Here is a 24090-nt window from a genome sequence, read left to right as displayed (position 1 = left end):
CACTGCTGACTGTACATGTGACCCGAGGAAGTCTCTTCTTCACTCTTCTAGGAAACAGACACGCAGTAAATAGTGTTCCTACCAGACTAAAGATTTTGTAACTGAAGGTCAATCTGTTCTCTGATGCCTCAGTATCAGTTATCCACCAAGCTAGGAAGATGAATGGTACCCGACTGCCTCCCTACCTGGCAGAGTGTGTGTGTGTGTGTGTGTGTGTGTGTGTGTGTGTGTGTGTGTGTGTGTGTGTGTGTGTGTGTGTGTGTGTGTGTGTGTGTGTGTGTGTGTGTGTGTGTGTGTGTGTGTGTGTGTGTGTGTGTGTGTGTGTGTGTGTGTGTGTGTGTGTGTGTGTGTGTGTGTGAGAGAGAGATGCCTACTTACCCCTCTCTCCCTGGCAGTGTCCACATCATAGATCCCGTCCAGAGGCTTTTTCACTGGCTCCTCCCCATCAACAAAGACCTGAGGGAGAAACAGCAAGGCCAATATAGAACCCCTCCAAAAAATGGCTGAGCAGAGAAGTTGTATGTATGAGATAAGTGGCAGTTCTAAGAGGCAGTTCTAAGAGGCAGTTCTAAGAGGCAGTTCTAAGAGGCAGTTCTAAGAGGCAGTTCTAAGAGGCAGTTCTAAGAGGCAGTTCTAAGAGGCAGCTCTAAGTGGCAGTTCTAAGAGGCAGTTCTAAGAGGCAGTTCTAAGAGGCAGTTCTAAGAGGCAGCTCTAAGAGGCAGCTCTAAGTGGCAGTTCTAAGAGGCAGTTCTAAGAGGCAGTTCTAAGAGGCAGTTCTAAGTGGCAGTTCTAGTGTACTCTTCCAGATCTCTATGCAGGTTAATTTCTACAGAGCTGCTGGTTATATAGACAAGGAGGACGGACTAGTGGTTACATAGACCAGGAGGGTGGTGGGCTGTGGGCTGCTGGAATTAAAGACACGTACCAGGTGGTCTGCTGGAGTTAAAGACACGTACCAGGTGGGCTGTGGTCTGCTGGAGTTAAAAGACACGTACCTGGTTGATGGTGGGGTGGACTGTGGTCGTCTTCTTGGAAGTAGTGTCCAGGCCCCACAGAGAGGAGAACCTGCTCTTACGTTTGGATGAGGAGGTACGTGACATGGCCTGGGTACGTCTCCTCCCCCCGCTCTCTGTACGGGCTGCCACCTACATCACACACACACACAGACAGAGAGAGAGAAATAAACAGCGAGAGAGAGAAAGAAACAGCGAGAGACACACAGACACACACACACAGAGAGACAGAGAGAGACACACACACAGAGAGAGAGACCGACACAGAGGGAGACACACACAAACACACAGAGCGAGACAGAGAGAGAAAGACATTCAGAGACAGACAAAAGGAGAGAGAGAGAAAGACATTCAGAGACAGACAAAAGGAGAGAGAGAGAAAGACATTCAGAGACAGACAAAAGGAGAGAGAGAGAAAGACATTCAGAGACAGACAAAAGGAGAGAGAGAGAAAGACATTCAGAGACAGCATTATTGAAAGGAGCATATCTAACACACAGAACACCCACAAAGCCTGACACTGCTGGTTAGGTCTGACCATGGAATGGTTATATGGCCCAGGAGGACAGACTAGTGGTTATATAGACCAGGAGGACTAGTGGTTATATAGACCAGGAGGACTAGTGGTTATACAGACCAGGAGGACTAGTGGTTATACAGACCAGGAGGACAGACTAGTGGTTATATGGCCCAGGAGGACAGACTAGTGGTTATACAGACCAGGAGGACTAGTGGTTATATAGACCAGGAGGACAGACTAATGGTTATATAGACCAGGAGGACAGACTAGTGGTTATACAGACCAGGAGGACTAGTGGTTATACAGACCAGGAGGACTAGTGGTTATACAGACCAGGAGGACTAGTGGTTATACAGACCAGGAGGACTAGTGGTTATATAGACCAGGAGGACTAGTGGTTATACAGACCAGGAGGACTAGTGGTTATACAGACCAGGAGGACTAGTGGTTATATAGACCAGGAGGACTAGTGGTTATACAGACCAGGAGGACAGACTAGTGGTTATACAGACCAGGAGGACAGACTAGTGGTTATACAGACCAGGAGGACAGACTAGTGGTTATATAGACCAGGAGGACAGACTAGTGGTTATATAGACCAGGAGGACAGACTAGTGGTTATATAGACCAGGAGGACAGACTAGTGGTTATATAGACCAGGAGGACAGACTAGTGGTTATACAGACCAGGAGGACAGACTAGTGGTTATACAGACCAGGAGGACAGACTAATGGTTATATAGACCAGGAGGACAGACTAGTGGTTATACAGACCAGGAGGACTAGTGGTTATACAGACCAGGAGGACTAGTGGTTATACAGACCAGGAGGACTAGTGGTTATATGGCCCAGGAGGACTAGTGGTTATACAGACCAGGAGGACTAGTGGTTATATAGACCAGGAGGACTAGTGGTTATATGGCCCAGGAGGACAGACTAGTGGTTATATGGCCCAGGAGGACAGACTAGTGGTTATATGGCCCAGGAGGACAGACTAGTGGTTATATAGACCAGGAGGACTAGTGGTTATATGCCCAGGAGGACAGACTAGTGGTTATATAGACCAGGAGGACTAGTGGTTATATAGACCAGGAGGACTAGTGGTTATATAGACCAGGAGGACAGACTAGTGGTTATACAGACCAGGAGGACTAGTGGTTATATAGACCAGGAGGACTAGAGGTTATACAGACCAGGAGGACAGACTAGTGGTTATACAGACCAGGAGGACAGACTAGTGGTTATACAGACCAGGAGGACAGACTAGTGGTTATACAGACCAGGAGGACTAGTGGGTATACAGACCAGGAGGACTAGAGGTTATATAGACCAGGAGGACTAGAGGTTATATAGACCAGGAGGACTAGAGGTTATATAGACCAGGAGGACTAGTGGTTATACAGACCAGGAGGACTAGTGGTTATATGGCCCAGGAGGACAGACTAGTGGTTATATAGACCAGGAGGACTAGTGGTTATATAGACCAGGAGGACTAGTGGTTATACAGACCAGGAGGACTAGAGGTTATATAGACCAGGAGGACTAGTGGTTATACAGACCAGGAGGACTAGTGGTTATATAGACCAGGAGGACTAGTGGTTATATGGCCCAGGAGGACAGACTAGTGGTTATATAGACCAGGAGGACTAGTGGTTATATAGACCAGGAGGACAGACTAGTGGTTATATAGACCAGGAGGACTAGTGGTTATACAGACCAGGAGGACTAGTGGTTATACAGACCAGGAGGACTAGAGGTTATACAGACCAGGAGGACAGACTAGTGGTTATATAGACCAGGAGGACTAGAGGTTATACAGACCAGGAGGACTAGTGGTTATATAGACCAGGAGGACAGACTAGTGGTTATATAGACCAGGAGGACAGACTAGTGGTTATATAGACCAGGAGGACTAGTGGTTATACAGACCAGGAGGACTAGTGGTTATACAGACCAGGAGGACAGACTAGTGGTTATATAGACCAGGAGGACTAGAGGTTATACAGACCAGGAGGACTAGTGGTTATATAGACCAGGAGGACTAGAGGTTATATAGACCAGGAGGACTAGTGGTTATATAGACCAGGAGGACTAGAGGTTATATAGACCAGGAGGACTAGTGGTTATACAGACCAGGAGGACTAGAGGTTATATAGACCAGGAGGACTAGAGGTTATATAGACCAGGAGGACTAGTGGTTATACAGACCAGGAGGACTAGTGGTTATATGGCCCAGGAGGACTAGTGGTTATATGGCCCAGGAGGACTAGTGGTTATATAGACCAGGAGGACTAGTGGTTATACAGACCAGGAGGACAGACTAGTGGTTATACAGACCAGGAGGACAGACTAGTGGTTATACAGACCAGGAGGACAGACTAGTGGTTATACAGACCAGGAGGACAGACTAGTGGTTATATAGACCAGGAGGACTAGTGGTTATACAGACCAGGAGGACTAGTGGTTATACAGACCAGGAGAACTAGTGGTTATACAGACCAGGAGGACTAGTGGTTATATAGACCAGGAGGACTAGTGGTTATATAGACCAGGAGGACTAGTGGTTATATAGACCAGGAGGACTAGTGGTTATACAGACCAGGAGGACTAGTGGTTATACAGACCAGGAGAACTAGTGGTTATACAGACCAGGAGGACTAGTGGTTATATAGACCAGGAGGACAGACTAGTGGTTATATAGACCAGGAGGACTAGTGGTTATACAGACCAGGAGGACAGACTAGTGGTTATACAGACCAGGAGAACTAGTGGTTATACAGACCAGGAGGACTAGTGGTTATACAGACCAGGAGGACTAGTGGTTATATGGCCCAGGAGGACTAGTGGTTATATAGACCAGGAGGACAGACTAGTGGTTATATAGACCAGGAGGACAGACTAGTGGTTATATAGACCAGGAGGACTAGTGGTTATATAGACCAGGAGGACAGACTAGTGGTTATATAGACCAGGAGGACAGACTAGTGGTTATATAGACCAGGAGGACTAGTGGTTATATAGACCAGGAGGACAGACTAGTGGTTATATAGACTAGTGGTTATATAGACCAGGAGGACAGACTAGTGGTTATATAGACCAGGAGGACAGACTAGTGGTTATATAGACCAGGAGGACAGACTAGTGGTTATATAGACCAGGAGGACAGACTAGTGGTTATATAGACCAGGAGGACAGACTAGTGGTTATATAGACCAGGAGGACAGACTAGTGGTTATATAGACCAGGAGGACAGACTAGTGGTTATACAGACCAGGAGGACAGACTAGTGGTTGTGTGTGTGCAGACTGTGTGTGTGTGCGCTTGCAACTCACCAGAGCATGAAAGGACGACACAGAGAAGATTCCGAGGCGTCCCATGGCCAGTTTAGTGTGTCTGGAGGCGAAGGCTAGCAGGCGTTTGGGGTTGGGCAGCTCCCCTCCTTGCAGACTGGCCAGGTAACAGCGGAACCGAAACAAACCCATATGAAACTGTTCCAAGTTCTGCTCCCACAGAAAGATCTAGAACAAAACAAAAAAAAACACAACCCAAAACAAAAAAAAGGGGGGGTCAATCTCCGCCAGGCAACCAGTCAGCCAAACAGTCCCCCAGCAAACCAGGTTGCCAAGCAGGCAGCCAACAGCCAGGCACCAAACCAGCCAGGCACCTATCCTGCCAACAAACCAGCCAGTCAGCAACCAGTGAGCCAGCCATCCAGGCAGCCAACCAGTGAGCCAGCCATCCAGGCAGCCAACCAGGAAGCCAAACAGAGACTACCTCACAGACACACAACAAAGGATCTGCCTTTCATTAACAGACCCATTAAGGACGATATGAACTTTGGGATTCATTAAGAGAATACTAGGTCAGGGTCTAACAGGGGCCAAGTGCTCCATGGTAGGTCAGGGTCTAACAGGGGCCAAGTGCTCCATGGTAGGTCAGGGTCTAACAGGGCCAAGTGCTCCATGGTAGGTCAGGGTCTAACAGGGCCAAGTGCTCCATGGTGGATCAGGGTCTAACAGGGGCCAAGTGCTCCATGGTGGTCAGGTCAGTGCTCCATGGTAGATCAGGGTCTAACAGGGGCCAAGTGCTCCATGGTAGGTCAGGGTCTAACAGGGGCCAAGTGCTCCATGGTAGGTCAGGGTCTAACAGGGGCCAAGTGCTCCATGGTAGGTCAGGGTCTATCAGGGCCAAGTGCTCCATGGTAGGTCAGGGTCTAACAGGGGCCAAGTGCTCCATGGTAGGTCAGGGTCTAACAGGGCCAAGTGCTCCATGGTAGGTCAGGGTCTAACAGGGCCAAGTGCTCCATGGTAGGTCAGGGTCTAACAGGGCCAAGTGCTCCATGGTAGGTCAGGGTCTAACAGGGGCCAAGTGCTCCATGGTAGGTCAGGGTCTAACAGGGGCCAAGTGCTCCATGGTAGGTCAGGGTCTAACAGGGGCCAAGTGCTCCATGGTAGATCAGGGTCTAACAGGGCCAAGTGCTCCATGGTAGGTCAGGGTCTAACAGGGCCAAGTGCTCCATGGTAGGTCAGGGTCTAACAGGGGCCAAGTGCGCCATGGTAGGTCAAGATCTAACAGGGGCCAAGTGCTCCATGGTAGGTCAGGATCTAACAGGGCCAAGTGCTCCATGGTAGGTCAGGGTCTAACAGGGGCCAAGTGCTCCATGGTAGGTCAGGGTCTAACAGGGCCAAGTGCTCCATGGTAGGTCAGGGTCTAACAGGGCCAAGTGCTCCATGGTAGGTCAGGATCTAACAGGGGCCAAGTGCTCCATGGTAGGTCAGGATCTAACAGGGGCCAAGTGCTACATGGTAGGTCAGGATCTAACAGGGCCAAGTGCTCCATGGTAGGTCAGGATCTAACAGGGCCAAGTGCTCCATGGTAGGTCAGGGTCTAACAGGGGCCAAGTGCTCCATGGTAGGTCAGGGTCTAACAGGGCCAAGTGCTCCATGGTAGGTCAGGATCTAACAGGGGCCAAGTGCTACATGGTAGGTCAGGGTCTAACAGGGCCAAGTGCTCCATGGTAGGTCAGGATCTAACAGGGGCCAAGTGCTCCATGGTAGGTCAGGGTCTAACAGGGCCAAGTGCTCCATGGTAGGTCAGGATCTAACAGGGGCCAAGTGCTCCATGGTAGGTCAGGGTCTAACAGGGCCAAGTGCTCCATGGTGGATCAGGGTCTAACAGGGGCCAAGTGCTCCATGGTAGGTCAGGGTCTAACAGGGGCCAAGTGCTCCATGGTAGATCAGGGTCTAACAGGGGCCAAGTGCTCCATGGTAGGTCAGGGTCTAACAGGGGCCAAGTGCTCCATGGTAGGTCAGGGTCTATGCTCCATGGTAGGTCAGGGTCTAACAGGGGCCAAGTGCTCCATGGTAGGTCAGGGTCTATCAGGGCCAAGTGCTCCATGGTAGGTCAGGGTCTATCAGGACCAAGTGCTCCATGGTAGGTCAGGGTCTAACAGGGCCAAGTGCTCCATGGTAGGTCAGGGTCTAACAGGGCCAAGTGCTCCATGGTAGGTCAGGATCTAACAGGGGCCAAGTGCTACATGGTGGATCAGGGTCTAACAGGGGCCAAGTGCTCCATGGTAGATCAGGGTCTAACAGGGGCCAAGTGCTCCATGGTAGGTCAGGGGTTTGAACTCGCAACCTTCCGGTTACTAGTCCAACGCTCTAACCACTAGGCTACACTGCCGCCCCGGAATAACAACATATATTAGTCTTGACAAACAGGGTCTGGACTCCTAATTACATGATCAATACTGTTCTGTCTCTTCTTGGAGTCAGTGACGAGCTTCATCATCTACTCTCCTATCTTCTTGTCCCTCCTTCAATCCCCTCCTACACACCTGGTCCAGTTCTTCCTCGTCTTGGTATCCGTAACTGAGCTCACACACCTGGTCCAGTATCTTCCTCGTCTTGACAAACGGTCTGAGCTCACAATTACCTGGTCTAGTAGTCTTCCTCGTCTTGGTATCGGTAACTGAGCTCACACACCTGGTCTAGTAGTCTTCCTGTCTTGGTTCAACTGAGCTCACACACCTGGTCTAGTAGTCTTCCTCGTCTTGGTATCGGTAACTGAGCTCACACACCTGGTCTAGTAGTCTTCCTCGTCTTGGTATCGGTAACTGAGCTCGCACACACCTGGTCTAGTAGTCTTCCTCGTCTTGGTATCGGTAACTGAGCTCGCACACACCTGGTCTAGTAGTCTTCCTCGTCTTGGTATCGGTAACTGAGCTCGCACACACCTGGTCTAGTAGTCTTCCTCGTCTTGGTATCGGTAACTGAGCTCACACACCTGGTCTAGTAGTCTTCCTCGTCTTGGTATCGGTAACTGAGCTCACACACCTGGTCTAGTAGTCTTCCTCGTCTTGGTATCGGTAACTGAGCTCACACACACCGGGTCCAGTAGTCTTCCTCGTCTTGGTATCGGTAACTGAGCTCACACACCTGGTCTAGTAGTCTTCCTCGTCTTGGTATCGGTAACTGAGCTCACACACCTGGTCTAGTAGTCTTCCTCGTCTTGGTATCGGTAACTGAGCTCACACACACCGGGTCCAGTAGTCTTCCTCGTCTTGGTATCGGTAACTGAGCTCACACACCTGGTCTAGTAGTCTTCCTCGTCTTGGTATCGGTAACTGAGCTCACACACCTGGTCTAGTAGTCTTCCTCGTCTTGGTATCGGTAACTGAGCTCACACACACCGGGTTCAGTAGTCTTCCTCGTCTTGGTATCGGTAACTGAGCTCACACACACACACACACACACACACACACACACACACACACACACACACACACACACACACACACACACACACACACACACACACACACACCTGGTCCAGTATGGTCTTCCTCTTCTTGGTATCGGTCACGGCACTGAGCTGCATGTCTCCCATCTTCTTCATCTTCTCGTCCATGTCGATCTTCTGCTCCAGCTTCTTAATCTCCGCCCTCAACAGACGCACCGTGTCCTCCCGGTGATGCTGCCTGGCAATGGCCGCCGCGCACGCCGAGTGGATGGCTGTGATCCAGTTCTCCAGCTCCGTCTGACTGCACGTCTACAAGGGGTTAGAGGTCAGAGGAAGGGTTACGCAGACCTTTACTCCACACTACAGCATGCTTGGAATACAGCCAAGTTAAACAACAAATGACCAAACAGTGTACATCACACACACACACACACACACTCACACACACACACACGGAGCTCCTCCTACCTGGAAGAGAAATGCATCCCCTAGACAGTTGCTGAGGCAGAAGACAAAGTCCTTCTTGGGGTGTTCAGGGACGGCCTGGACAATACTGTTCTCAGCCCACGCCGCATGTTTAGGGACACTGTTGTGGTCGATCCCCGACCGTCCGTCCGTCTCGTAGAAGAAGAGAGTGCATCCTGGGAGAAAACAGGAACAAGGTCACGCACAGCCATCGATCAATCAAATCAAATATAATGTTCATAGCCGTTTTCCTATAAAGTGCAAAATGCAGTCAAACACAATAAAGTATCAATGAAAAAGGTTTAAGGTGATGTATATGTCTAGACAGTGATAGCTTTCTTTCCTTCTAATATCTGACAGGGGGAAATGTCCCTGCAGAAATCAACAACAAATCAAATAAACAACAGCTTGTTTTATCGATTTAATTCTGCTCTCTAGTGGCCAGTGTTAAGAAGTGCCAGTCTGAATTCTCCAGGAGGGAGCACGCATAATCAGAATAATGATGTGGCCTCTAGAATGCTTATGTGGCCCCTATAATGCTGATGTGGCCCCTATAATGCTGATGTGGCCCCTATAATGCTGATGTGGCCCCTATAATGCTGATGTGGCCCCTAGAATAATGATGTGGCCCCTAGAATAATGATGTGGCCCCTAGAATAATGATGTGGACCCTAGAATGCTGATGTGATCCCCTAGAATAATGATGTGGCCCCTAGAATAATGATGTGGCCCCTAGAATGCTGATGTGGCCCCTAGAATGCTGATGTGGCCCCTAGAATGCTGATGTGGCTCCCCTAGAATAATGATGTGGCCCCTAGAATGCTGATGTGAACCCCTAGAATGCTGATGTGAACCCCTAGAATGCTGATGTGAACCCCTAGAATGCTGATGTGGCCCCTAGAATGCTGATGTGGCCCCTAGAATGCTGATGTGAACCCCTAGAATGCTGATGTGAACCCCTAGAATGCTGATGTGAACCCCTAGAATGCTGATGTGGCCAGTAGAATGCTGATGTGGCCCCTAGAATGCTGATGTGAACCCCTAGAATGCTGATGTGGCCCCTAGAATGCTGATGTGAAACCCTAGAATGCTGATGTGAACCCCTAGAATGCTGATGTGGCCCCTAGAATGCTGATGTGGCCCCCTAGAATGCTGATGTGAACCCCTAGAATGCTGATGTGGCCCCCTAGAATGCTGATGTGGCCCCCTAGAATGCTGATGTGGCCCCTAGAATGCTGATGTGGCCCCTAGAATGCTGATGTGGCCCCTAGAATGCTGATGTGGCCCCTAGAATGCTGATGTGGCCCCTAGAATGCTGATGTGGCCCCTAGAATGCTGATGTGGCCCCTAGAATGCTGATGTGCCCCTAGAATGCTGATGTGAACCCCTAGAATGCTGATGTGGCCGCCTAGAATGCTGATGTGGCCCCCTAGAATGCTGATGTGGCCCCCTAGAATGCAGATGTGGCCCCCTAGAATGCTGATGTGGCCCCTAGAATGCTGATGTGGCCCCTAGAATGCTGATGTGGCCCCTAGAATGCTGATGTGAACCCCTAGAATGCTGATGTGAACCCCTAGAATGCTGATGTGAACCCCTAGAATGCTGATGTGGCCCCTAGAATGCTGATGTGGCCCCTAGAATGCTGATGTGGCCCCCTAGAATGCTGATGTGAACCCCTAGAATGCTGATGTGAACCCCTAGAATGCTGATGTGAACCCCTAGAATGCTGATGTGGCCCCTAGAATGCTGATGTGGCCCCTAGAATGCTGATGTGAACCCCTAGAATGCTGATGTGAACCCCTAGAATGCTGATGTGAACCCCTAGAATGCTGATGTGAACCCCTAGAATGCTGATGTGGCCCCTAGAATGCTGATGTGAACCCCTAGAATGCTGATGTGGCCCCTAGAATGCTGATGTGAACCCCTAGAATGCTGATGTGAACCCCTAGAATGCTGATGTGGCCCCTAGAATGCTGATGTGGCCCCTAGAATGCTGATGTGGCCCCTAGAATGCTGATGTGGCCCCTAGAATGCTGATGTGGCCCCTAGAATGCTGATGTGGCCGCCTAGAATGCTGATGTGGCCCCTAGAATGCTGATGTGGCCCAGAATGCTTTTAATGGCCCCTGAATGCTGATGTGGCCCCTAGAATGCTGATGTGGCCCCTATAATGCTGATGTGGCCCCTATAATGCTGAGTGGCCCCTATTAATGCTGATGTGGCCCATAATGCTGATGTGGCCCCTATAATGCTGATGATGGCCCCTAGAATAATGATGTGGCCCCTAGAATAATGATGTGGATTAGAATGCTGATGTGATCCCCTAGAATAATGATGTGGCCCCTAGAATGATGTGGCCTCTAGAATGCTGAAGTGACCCCTAGAATGCTGATGTGGCCCCTAGAATGCTGATGTGGCTCCTAGAATGCTGATGTGGCCCCTAGAATGCTGATGTGAACCCCTAGAATGCTGATGTGAACCCCTAGAATGCTGATGTGAACCCCTAGAATGCTGATGTGGCCCCTAGAATGCTGATGTGGCCCCCTAGAATGCTGATGTGAACCCCTAGAATGCTGATGTGAACCCCTAGAATGCTGATGTGAACCCCTAGAATGCTGATGTGAGTAGAGTGCTGATGTGGCCCTAGAATGCTGATGTGAACCCCTAGAATGCTGATGTGGCCCCTAGAATGCTGATGTGAATAGAATGCTGATGTGAACCCCTAGAATGCTGATGTGGCCCCCTAGAATGCTGATGTGGCCCCCTAGAATGCTGATGTGAACCCCTAGAATGCTGATGTGGCCCCTAGAATGCTGATGTGGCCCCCTAGAATGCTGATGTGGCCCCTAGAATGCTGATGTGGCCCCTAGAATGCTGATGTGGCCCCTAGAATGCTGATGTGGCCCCTAGAATGCTGATGTGGCCCCTAGAATGCTGATGTGGCCCCTAGAATGCTGATGTGGCCCCTAGAATGCTGATGTGCCCCTAGAATGCTGATGTGAACCCCTAGAATGCTGATGTGGCCGCCTAGAATGCTGATGTGGCCCCCTAGAATGCTGATGTGGCCCCCTAGAATGCAGATGTGGCCCCCTAGAATGCTGATGTGGCCCCTAGAATGCTGATGTGGCTCCTAGAATGCTGATGTGGCCCCTAGAATGCTGATGTGAACCCCTAGAATGCTGATGTGAACCCCTAGAATGCTGATGTGAACCCCTAGAATGCTGATGTGGCCCCTAGAATGCTGATGTGGCCCCCTAGAATGCTGATGTGAACCCCTAGAATGCTGATGTGAACCCCTAGAATGCTGATGTGAACCCCTAGAATGCTGATGTGGCCAGTAGAATGCTGATGTGGCCCCTAGAATGCTGATGTGAACCCCTAGAATGCTGATGTGGCCCCCTAGAATGCTGATGTGAAACCCTAGAATGCTGATGTGAACCCCTAGAATGCTGATGTGGCCCCCTAGAATGCTGATGTGGCCCCCTAGAATGCTGATGTGAACCCCTAGAATGCTGATGTGGCCCCCTAGAATGCTGATGTGGCCCCCTAGAATGCTGATGTGGCCCCTAGAATGCTGATGTGGCCCCTAGAATGCTGATGTGGCCCCTAGAATGCTGATGTGGCCCCTAGAATGCTGATGTGGCCCCTAGAATGCTGATGTGGCCCCTAGAATGCTGATGTGGCCCCTAGAATGCTGATGTGCCCCTAGAATGCTGATGTGAACCCCTAGAATGCTGATGTGGCCGCCTAGAATGCTGATGTGGCCCCTAGAATGCTGATGTGGCCCCTAGAATGCAGATGTGGCCCCTAGAATGCTGATGTGGCCCCTAGAATGCTGATGTGGCCCCTAGAATGCTGATGTGGCCCCTAGAATGCTGATGTGAACCCCTAGAATGCTGATGTGAACCCCTAGAATGCTGATGTGAACCCCTAGAATGCTGATGTGGCCCCTAGAATGCTGATGTGGCCCCTAGAATGCTGATGTGGCCCCCTAGAATGCTGATGTGAACCCCTAGAATGCTGATGTGAACCCCTAGAATGCTGATGTGAACCCCTAGAATGCTGATGTGGCCCCTAGAATGCTGATGTGGCCCCTAGAATGCTGATGTGAACCCCTAGAATGCTGATGTGAACCCCTAGAATGCTGATGTGAACCCCTGAATGCTGATGTGAACCCCTAGAATGCTGATGTGGCCCTAGAATGCTGATGTGAACCCCTAGAATGCTGATGTATAGAATGCTGAACTGTAGTACCCCTAGAATGCTGATGTGAACCCCTAGAATGCTGATGTGGCCCCTAGAATGCTGATGTGGCCCCTAGAATGCTGATGTGGCCCCCTAGAATGCTGAGTAGTAGAATGCTGATGTGGCCCTAGAATGCTGATGTAGCCGTAGTATGCTGAGTGGCCCCCTAGAATGCTGATGTGGCCCCCTAGAATGCTAATGTAGCCCCTAAATGCTGATGTGGCCCCTAGAATGCTGATGTGGCCCCAGTAATGCTGATTTGAACCCCTAGAATGCTGAGTGAACCCCTAGAATGCTGATGTGAACCCCTAGAATGCTGATGTGGCCCCTAGAATTGATGTGGCCCCTAGAATGCTGATGTGGCCCCTAGAATGCTGATGTGGCCCCTAGAATGCTGAGTGGTAAATTGATGTGGCCCCCTAGAATGCTGATGTGAACCCCTAGAAGCTGATGTGAACCCCTAGAATGCTGATGTAGAACCCCTAGAATTGATGTGGCCCCTAGAATGCTGATGTGGCCCCTAGAATGTGATATGAACCCCTAGAATGCTGATGTGAACCCCTAGAATGCTGATGTGAACCCCTAGAATGCTGATGTGAACCCCTAGAATGTGATGTGAACCCCTAGAATGCTGATGTGGCCCCCTATGTGGCCCCTAGAATGCTGATGTGAACCCCTAGAATGCTGATGTGGCCCTAGAATGCTGTGTGAACCCCTAGAATGCTGATGTAACCCCTAGAATGCTGATGTGGCCCCTAGAATAGCAGTGTGGCCCCAGCCATAGAATGCTGATGTACCCCTAGGCTGATGTACCCCTAGAATAGCAGTGTGGCCCCCTAGAATGCAGTGGCCCCCTAGAATGCTGAGGGCCGTACTAGAATGCTGATGTGGCCGCCTAGAATGCATGTGGCCCCCTAGAATGCTGATGTGGCCCCCTAGATGCATGTGGCCCCTAGAATGCTGATGTGGTACTAGTTATGCAGTGTGTATAGAATGCTGATGTAACCCCTAGAATGCTGATGTGAACCCCTAGAATGCTGATGTGAACCCCAGAATGCTGTAGGCCCAGTCACTAGTTTTAAAGGCAGTGTGTGATATTTAGGTTAATGATGTGGCCCAGGCCAGGTACAAGTGGTATTAAAGGCCTACTACTGTGATATTTAGTTAATGATGTGGCCCAGTCAAGTAGTAGTTAAAGGCCTACTGTGATATTTAGATTAATGATAGTGGCAGTCAAGTGTATAGAGGCCTACAGTAGATATTTAGGTTGCAGTTGTAAATGGCACCAGTATTCCTATCTAGTGCACTACTTTTAGCTGTGTATAGAGTAGTGTACTATACTAGTAGAATAGGGTGTACTAGTTATAGGGTGCAGTCAGACAACACGTAGATAGGACATCTACATAGCCATGAATAAATACAGTTGATTGAGTACAGTGCTGTATAGCTACAGTAGAACTAGTCATAAATCAGCAGGGTTGTATAGAGTACAGTAGCTAGTTAGATAGCAGTGTTCAGGAGAACTGTCATAAATCACATAGGCTTGTATTGAGTACAGTGCTGTAAGTAGCTCTTCAGTATAACTGTAGGTAAATACATAGTTGTATTGAGTACAGTGCTGTAGCTCTTCAGTAGATACTTTAGTAGGTAGTAGTAACATTTGTAGCAGTAGTAGTAACATTTGTAGTAGTAACATTTGTAGTAGTAGTGTGTAGTAACATTTGTAGATAGTAGGGTAACATTTGTAGCAGCAGTAGTAGTAGTAGTAGTACATTTGTAGTAGTAGTAGTAGTAACATTTGTAGCAGCAGTGTAGTAGTAACATTTGTAGTAGGTAGTAGTAACATTTATAGCAGTAACATTTGTAGCAGTAGTATTAGTAGTAAGCAGTTGTAGTAGTAACATTTGTAGCAGTAGTCATAGTAGTAACATTTGTAGCAGTAGTCATAGTAGATACAGTAGATAGTTAGATAGCAGTGTGTATAGATACAGTATATACTATAGGCTAGGTACTAGGTACTAGTTATAGCAGTTGTAGTATAGATAGTAGTATACATTTGTAGGGTAGGTACTAGTTATAGCAGTGTGTATAGATACAGTATATACTGTAGGGTAAGTACTAGTTATAGCAGTGTGTATAGATACAGTAGATAGTTAGATAGCAGTGTGTATAGATACAGTAGATAGATAGCAGTGTGTATAGATACAGTAGATACTAGTTATAGCAGTGTGTATAGATACAGTAGATAGTTAGATAGCAGTGTGTATAGATACAGTATATACTGTAGGCTAGGTACTAGTTATAGCAGTGTGTATAGATACAGTATATACTGTAGGTTAGGTACTAGTTATAGCAGTGTGTATAGATACAGTAGATACTGTAGGGTAGGTACTAGTTATAGCAGTGTGTATAGATACAGTAGATACTGTAGGGTAGGTACTAGTTATAGCAGTGTGTATAGATACAGTAGATACTGTAGGGTAGGTACTAGTTATAGCAGTGTATATAGATACAGTATATACTGTAGGGTAGGTACTAGTTATAGCAGTGTAGATACTGTAGATACTAGTTATAGCAGTGTGTATAGATACAGTATATACTGTAGGCTAGGTACTAGTTACAGCAGTGTGTATAGATACAGTATATACTGTAGTGTAGGTACTAGTTATAGCAGTGTGTATAGATACAGTAGATAGTTAGATAGCAGTGTGTATAGATACAGTATATACTATAGGCTAGGTACTAGTTATAGCAGTGTGTATAGATACAGTATATACTGTAGTGTAGGTACTAGTTATAGCAGTGTGTATAGATACAGTAGATAGTTAGATAGCAGTGTGTATAGATACAGTATATACTGTAGTGTGGGTACTAGTTATAGCAGTGTGTATAGATACAGTATATACTGTAGGGTAGGTACTAGTTATAGCAGTGTGTATAGATACAGTAGATAGTTAGATAGCAGTGTGTATAGATACAGTATATACTGTAGGCTAGGTACTAGTTATAGCAGTGTGTATAGATACAGTAGATACTGTAGGCTAGGTACTAGTTATAGCAGTGTATATAGATACAGTAGATACTGTAGGCTAGGTACTAGTTATAGCAGTGTGTATAGATACAGTAGATAGTTAGATAGCAGTGTGTATAGATACAGTATATACTGTAGGCTAGGTACTAGTTATAGCAGTGTGTATAGATACAGTAGATAGTTAGATAGCAGTGTGTATAGATACAGTATATACTGTAGGCTAGGTACTAGTTATAGCAGTGTATATAGATACAGTAGATACTGTAGGCTAGGTACTAGTTATAGCAGTGTGTATAGATACAGTAGATAGTTAGATAGCAGTGTGTATAGATACAGTATATACTGTAGGGTAGGTACTAGTTATAGCAGTGTGTATAGATACAGTAGATAGTTAGATAGCAGTGTGTATAGATACAGTAGATAGATAGCAGTGTGTATAGATACAGTATATACTGTAGGCTAGGTACTAGTTATAGCAGTGTATATAGATACAGTATATACTGTAGGCTAGGTACTAGTTATAGCAGTGTGTATAGATACAGTATATACTGTAGGGTAGGTACTAGTTATAGCAGTGTGTATAGATACAGTAGATACTGTAGGTACCTTTGAGGCAGACCCAGTAGCTGTAATGTGTATAGAGCCAGTAGATAGGGTAGGTACCTTTGAGGCAGACCCAGTAGCTCTTCCACTTCCTCCTGGTGGCCGACTCCACCTTCTTGCTTTTCTTGTGAACCAGGAAGTTCTTGACGGCCAGCCGGCCCGCCTTCCGCACGGTTCCCTGGACGACGCCGTGCAGGGGATCTGATTGGTAGGCTGAACTCATGGTGCTCTGCTCGTCACTCAGGGCTGACCCCGCCTCCTCCAGACTCTCTGTCTGACATGAGCTCATCTCCAACTCCTGATCATAACATTACATTCAAATCAATAAAGCTTTATTGTTCCCGAACTGCAATTCGTTTGCAGCTTAAAATACATAGACAGACAAAGGACTGAAAACAGCAAACCCCCCTGAGAGCCTGGTCCCTCTCTAGGTTTCTTCCTAGGTTCTGGCCTTTTTAGGGAGTTTTTCCGAGCCAATGTGCTTCTACATCTGCATTGCTTGTTGTTTTGGGGTTTTAGACTGGGTTTGTGTATCAGCTGATGTAAAAAGGGCTTTAAAAAATCAATTTGATTTGAAACACACATAGCAGATGGTGATCGTGTGTGTGTGTGTGTGTGTGTGTGTGTGTGTGTGTGTGTGTGTGTGTGTGTGTGTGTGTGTGTGTGTGTGTGTGTGTGTGTGTGTGTGTGTGTGTGTGTGTGTGTGTGTGTGTGTGTGTACCAGAACCCACCTGTCTGAAGTTCTCGTAGACCCCCTGGACCCCCTCACTGGCTCCTCCCCCGCTGCTGCTTCCACTGTCACTGCCAGCGAAAAGGCTCCGCCCCGCCGCCGAGCACACGGAGAAGGACATAGACATGGTCTTATAGCGCCGGGACTGATGCTCCGCCCCCGAAGCAGTCACCCCGTCGATGCCACTGTCCTCGTACTCACTGCCCTCTCCAGCAGTCACATCCTGGAAACACACAGGTACAGACACACAGGTAGAGATGAGACACACACACACACACACAGGTAGAGAGATGAGACACCCACACACACACATGACACAGGTAGAGAGATGAGATACACACACGACACAGGTAGAGAGATGAGACACACACACGACACAGGTAGAGAGATGAGACACACACACACACACACACGACACAGGTAGAGACACACCCACACGACACACCCATCCACACACACACACACACACACACAGGTAGAGACACACCCACACGACACAGGTAGAGACACACCCACACGACACAGGTAGAGACACACCCACACGACACAGGTAGAGACACACCCACACGACACAGGTAGAGACACACCCACACGACACAGGTAGAGATGAGACACACACGACACAGGTAGAGATGAGACACACACGACACAGGTAGAGATGAGACACACACGACACAGGTAGAGATGAGACACACACGACACAGGTAGAGATGAGACACACACGACACAGGTAGAGATGAGACACACACGACACAGGTAGAGATGAGACACACACGACACAGGTAGAGATGAGACACACACACACGACACAAGTAGAGACACACCCATCCACACACACACACCCACCCACCCACACACACACACACACACACACACACACACACACACACACACACACACACACACACACACACACACACACACACACACACACACACACACACACACACACACACACACACACACACACACACACACACACACGAGGTAGAGGTGACAGACGGGTCTTTCTAGAAAATAGGGTATCAGTGGTGCCCTTAACAAATCCTCCACTCTAATTGGTTTGTTTTTCATGTGGAGTGGAATCACATTCACATCGACTCCGGAAATGACTAAAAATCAGTAGTATCATATTAGTGTTATACCATGGCATTCTTGAATCCTCATTTCTGATTGGCTTAAACGGTATTCCAGAGCCTGCATTGTTTCCCTATAACGCACGGTACATCAGCACCTTAGAATTCAACGGCTACAGTTCGTTTTCACATGTTCTATGTTTGAGCTGCATTTTGAAAGCAAAAGTCGAATTGAAAACATTATTGGCGTTGTTGAATTAGATTTTCATAATAGCAAGCTACAGGACTGATGGTTTGGGTTCTCTAAACTAGCAAGTCTGTTTGGTTAACACAGCCACCAACTGTACGTCATCTAGTAAACTCGCTTCATCAGTGTGTCACACACAGTTCTACCTGCATTATCGATCATAGCGTGTTGCTGGAAAAACATACACTATCGTTCAACAGTTTATAACACCACTACATATCCACAATACAAAATGTATAACAACAATATTACAATGTACACTATCGTTCAACAGTTTGGGGTCACTTAGAAATGTCCTTGTTTTTCAAAGAAAAGCTATTTTTTTGCTCGGACACCCATGCATACCCCACAAGACATGCCACACGAGGTCTCTTCACAGTCCAGAACAGACTACGGGAGGTGCACATTACTACCTAGAGCCATGACTACATGGAACTCTATTCCACAGTACGACCTAGAGCCATGACTACATGGAACTCTATTCCACAGTACTACATAGAGCCATGACTACATGGAACTCTATTCCACAGTACTACATAGAGCCATGACCACATGGAACTCTATTCCACAGTACTACATAGAGCCATGACTACATGGAACTCTATTCCACAGTACTACATAGAGCCATGACCACATGGAACTCTATTCCACAGTACTACATAGAGCCATCACTACATGGAACTCTATTCCACAGTACTACATAGAGCCATGACTACATGGAACTCTATTCCACAGTACTACATAGAGCCATGACTACATGGAACTCTATTCCACAGTACTACATAGAGCCATGACTACATGGAACTCTATTCCACAGTACTACATAGAGCCATGACTACATGGAACTCTATTCCACAGTATGACCTAGAGCCATGACTACATGGAACTCTATTCCACAGTACTACATAGAGCCATGACTACATGGAACTCTATTCCACAGTATGACCTAGAGCCATGACTACATGGAACTCTATTCCACAGTACTACATAGAGCCATGACTACATGGAACTCTATTCCACAGTACTACATAGAGCCATGACTACATGGAACTCTATTCCACAGTACTACATAGAGCCATGACTACATGGAACTCTATTCCACAGTACTACATAGAGCCATGACTACATGGAACTCTATTCCACAGTACTACATAGAGCCATGACTACATGGAACTCTATTCCACAGTACTACATAGAGCCATGACGACACGGAACTCTATTCCACAGTACTACATAGAGCCATGACTACATGGAACTCTATTCCACAACAAGTAACTCGTGCCAGCAGTAAAATTAGATTTTAAAAACAGCGGGGACGGTGAAGCGACACACAGACACATGCTTACAGAACACACAACATACAACATACGCACTATACACATGGATGTTCTGGTATAGATATGTTGTAGCGTAGATGCCTGAGGACACACACTTAATATGTTGTGTAGCTGCTGCCCTGACAGGAACTAATGGGGATCCATAATAAACCCCAGGAAGAGTAGCTGCTGCCTTGGCAGGAACTAATGGGGATCCATAATAAACCCCAGGAAGAGTAGCTGCTGCCTTGACAGGAACTAATGGGGATCCATAATAAACCCCAGGAAGAGTAACTGCTGCCTTGGCAGGAACTAATGGGGATCCATAATAAACCCCAGGAAGAGTAGCTGCTGCCTTGGCAGGAACTAATGGGGATCCATAATAAACCCCAGGAAGAGTAGCTGCTGCCTTGGCAGGAACTAATGGGGATCCATAATAAACCCCAGGAAGAGTAGCTGCTGCCTTGACAGGAACTAATGGGGATCCATAATAAACCCCAGGAAGAGTAGCTGCTGCCATGGCAGGAACTAATGGGGATCCATAATAAACCCCAGGAAGAGTAGCTGCTGCCATGGCAGGAACTAATGGGGATCCATAATAAAAACAAATTAACACATTTCTAGCAGCAAAATGTGTTAAATTATAGCCGTGGTATTAAAACGGGAGAATAAACCACGTCGTTCTGTAGTTTCCATAGAACACACAGTCCCTCGTTAATTATCCCTTTACATTACATTACATTTAAGTCATTTAGCAGACGCTCTTATGCTACCAGTGTGGTCTATGATATGCATTCTGTGTGCATCCTATGACTAAAACACAAACATGGAGTCAAGTGTAACAACATTGTGACATCCTACCTGTATGGTCTGTGCCCTGCGTCCCTGCATAGTGGAGCAGGTGGCAGCCCGGGGATTGGTTGGCCCCTCAGACAGGCAGTGCGAGCGTCGGTAGGGCGGAGTATACGCTCCGTACGAGTTCCCATCATCCTCCTCTTCCGGAGACACCATCTTATCACCCTCTCGGGCGGAGCGGTTGGCGTCATGGTGCCACTTGGCGTAGCGTCCAGCGAGGCGGCGGGTCTTCTGACCCCCGTAGAGCTGGTCCAGGGAGTTGGCTCGGCCCGCTGTGTCCAGACTCTCCAGACCCTCAGGGGACACGAGCCCCAGCAGGCCGTCACAATCAGGGAAGTCTTCTACCTCCTCCGTGTCGATGATCTCCTCTGTGCTGAAAAGAGACGGAAATTGAATGGATTTGAACTGACAAGCCTCCAGTTGGTCGATTCTCTACACTTACACGTTAGTGATTTAGCATATCCAGAGTGTGTCGTGGACATTTCCTGTATTTACCAAATCATGAGAGCAAACCACACACACAAGTCAGAGTTATCATAAAGTCCATCTTTAATTATATGAGCTCCATCACAACCCTGTGACTCTCAGATCAATTCTGCATCTATAAATAAATTATCTGAGAGTCCCTTACACATTGCAACTGCAGTGGCTATAAATTATCGTTCAACTTTGTCTCCTAAACTATGTTCTTATCTCGCTCTCAGGACCATAAAACAAAACCTCATCAACAGGCATATATCAAATACACCCCTTCCTGGACAAGATCACAGAGACACAGTGACTGGCACACAGACATTGTGGAGCCAATAAATAATTGGTTTAAAAGATATGTTTACATAGCTTGACCCCTCCCTTCTCTGCGGCCCAAGTGACTGACCCCAGGACAGAGAACAGATAACTGCAACCGGCCACCACTATAGTACAACAAGATACATTCTGATGAGAAGTAACTCACAAGCATATAATGAAAATAAAAACATCTTATCTATGTTACTCAACTAATTCTGATTATTCCCCAACAAGTGACTTACAATTAGTGCATTAATCTACAAGTAACTAAGTAAGAAAACCTCATATCATAGTCATAGTATATCACGGTCATTCTCTAACCTGGTGAGGTGTTCCCGGCTGAGGTCTGACTTCTCTAACCTGGTGAGGTGTTTCCGGCTGAGGTCTGACTTCTCTAACCTGGTGAGGTGTTCCCGGCTGAGGTCTGACTTCTCTAACCTGGTGAGGTGTTCCTGGCTGAGGTCTGACTTCTCTAACCTGGTGAGGTGTTCCCGGCTGAGGTCTGACTTCTCTAACCTGGTGAGGTGTTCCCGGCTGAGGTCTGACTTCATTAACCTGGTGAGGTGTTCCTGGCTGAGGTCTGACTTCTCTAACCTGGTGAGGTGTTCCCGGCTGAGGTCTGACTTCTCTAACCTGGTGAGGTGTTCCCGGCTGAGGTCTGACTTCTCTAACCTGGTGAGGTGTTCCCGGCTGAGGTCTGACTTCTCTAACCTGGTGAGGTGTTCCTGGCTGAGGTCTGACTTCTCTAACCTGGTGAGGTGTTCCCGGCTGAGGTCTGACTTCTCTAACCTGGTGAGGTGTTCCCGGCTGAGGTCTGACTTCTCTAACCTGGTGAGGTGTTCCCGGCTGAGGTCTGACTTCTCTAACCTGGTGAGGTGTTCCCGGCTGAGGTCTGACTTCTCTAACCTGGTGAGGTGTTCCCGGCTGAGGTCTGACTTCTCTAACCTGGTGAGGTGTTCCCGGCTGAGGTCTGACTTCTCTAACCTGGTGAGGTGTTCCCGGCTGAGGTCTGACTTCTCTAACCTGGTGAGGTGTTCCCGGCTGAGGTCTGACTTCTCTAACCTGGTGAGGTGTTCCCGGCTGAGGTCTGACTTCTCTAACCTGGTGAGGTGTTCCCGGCTGAGGTCTGACTTCTCTAACCTGGTGAGGTGTTCCCGGCTGAGGTCTGACTTCTCTAACCTGGTGAGGTGTTCCTGGCTGAGTGAGGTCTGACTTCTCTAACCTGGTGAGGTGTTCCCGGCTGAGGTCTGACTTCTCTAACCTGGTGAGGTGTTCCCGGCTGAGGTCTGACTTCTCTAACCTGGTGAGTTGTTCCCGGCTGAGGTCTGACTTCTCTAACCTGGTGAGGTGTTCCCGGCTGAGGTCTGACTTCTCTAACCTGGTGAGGTGTTCCTGGCTGAGGTCTGACTTCTCTAACCTGGTGAGGTGTTCCCGGCTGAGGTCTGACTTCTCTAACCTGGTGAACGGTTTCCTGGCTGAGTGAGGTCTGACTTCTCTAACCTGGTGAGGTGTTCCCGGCTGAGGTCTGACTTCTCTAACCTGGTGAGGTGTTCCTGGCTGAGGTCTGACTTCTCTAACCTGGTGAGGTGTTCCCGGCTGAGGTCTGACTTCTCTAACCTGGTGAGGTGTTCCCGGCTGAGGTCTGACTTCTCTAACCTGGTGAGTTGTTCCCGTGAGGTCTGACTTCTCTAACCTGGCTGTTCCCGGAGGTCTGACTTCTCTAACCTGGTGAACGGTTTCCTGGCTGAGTGAGGTCTGACTTCTCTAACCTGGTGAGGTGTTCCCTGGCTGAGGTCTGACTTCTCTAACCTGGTGAGGTGTTCCTGGCTGAGGTCTGACTTCTCTAACCTGGTGAGGTGTTCCCGGCTGAGGTCTGACTTCTCTAACCTGGTGAGGTGTTCCTGGCTGAGTGAGGTCTGACTTCTCTAACCTGGTGAGGTGTTCCTGGCTGAGGTCTGACTTCTCTAACCTGGTGAGGTGTTCCCGGCTGAGGTCTGACTTCTCTAACCTGGTGAGGTGTTCCCGGCTGAGGTCTGACTTCTCTAACCTGGTGAGGTGTTCCTGGCTGAGGTCTGACAGACTGAAGTCCAGACTGTCGTCTAACCTGGTGAGGTGTTCCTGGCTGAGGTCTGACAGACTAAAGTCCAGACTGTCGTCTAACCTGGTAAGGTGTTCCTGGCTGAGGTCTGACAGACTGAAGTCCAGACTGTCGTCTAACCTGGTGAGGTGTTCCTGGCTGAGGTCTGACAGACTGAACTCCAGACTGTCGTCTAACCTGGTGAGGTGTTCCCGGCTGAGGTCTGACTTCTCTAACCTGGTGAGGTGTTCCTGGCTGAGGTCTGACAGACTAAAGTCCAGACTGTCGTCTAACCTGGTGAGGTGTTCCTGGCTGAGGTCTGACAGACTGAAGTCCAGACTGTCGTCTAACCTGGTGAGGTGTTCCTGGCTGAGGTCTGACTTC

At 48.2% G+C, this 24090-nt stretch overlaps 1 protein-coding gene across 1 annotated transcript in view; it reads right to left on the bottom strand.

Moving 5' to 3' along the window:
* Positions 1–24090, bottom strand: part of LOC124004974 (rho guanine nucleotide exchange factor TIAM1-like) — a 114558-nt gene that overhangs the window by 88691 nt on the left and 1777 nt on the right. Inside the window, 9 exon segments of the mRNA XM_046313776.1 lie at positions 379–456; positions 996–1145; positions 4865–5050; positions 8358–8582; positions 8742–8914; positions 16677–16914; positions 17348–17569; positions 20847–21213; positions 23734–23922. Of these exon segments, the coding sequence (XP_046169732.1) occupies positions 379–456; positions 996–1145; positions 4865–5050; positions 8358–8582; positions 8742–8914; positions 16677–16914; positions 17348–17569; positions 20847–21213; positions 23734–23922 (1828 nt within the window).

Source organism: Oncorhynchus gorbuscha, linkage group LG19 (assembly GCF_021184085.1).
Source record: "Oncorhynchus gorbuscha isolate QuinsamMale2020 ecotype Even-year linkage group LG19, OgorEven_v1.0, whole genome shotgun sequence".
Lineage (NCBI taxonomy): Eukaryota > Metazoa > Chordata > Actinopteri > Salmoniformes > Salmonidae > Oncorhynchus > Oncorhynchus gorbuscha.
This window is presented reverse-complemented; position numbering and strand designations above follow the sequence as displayed.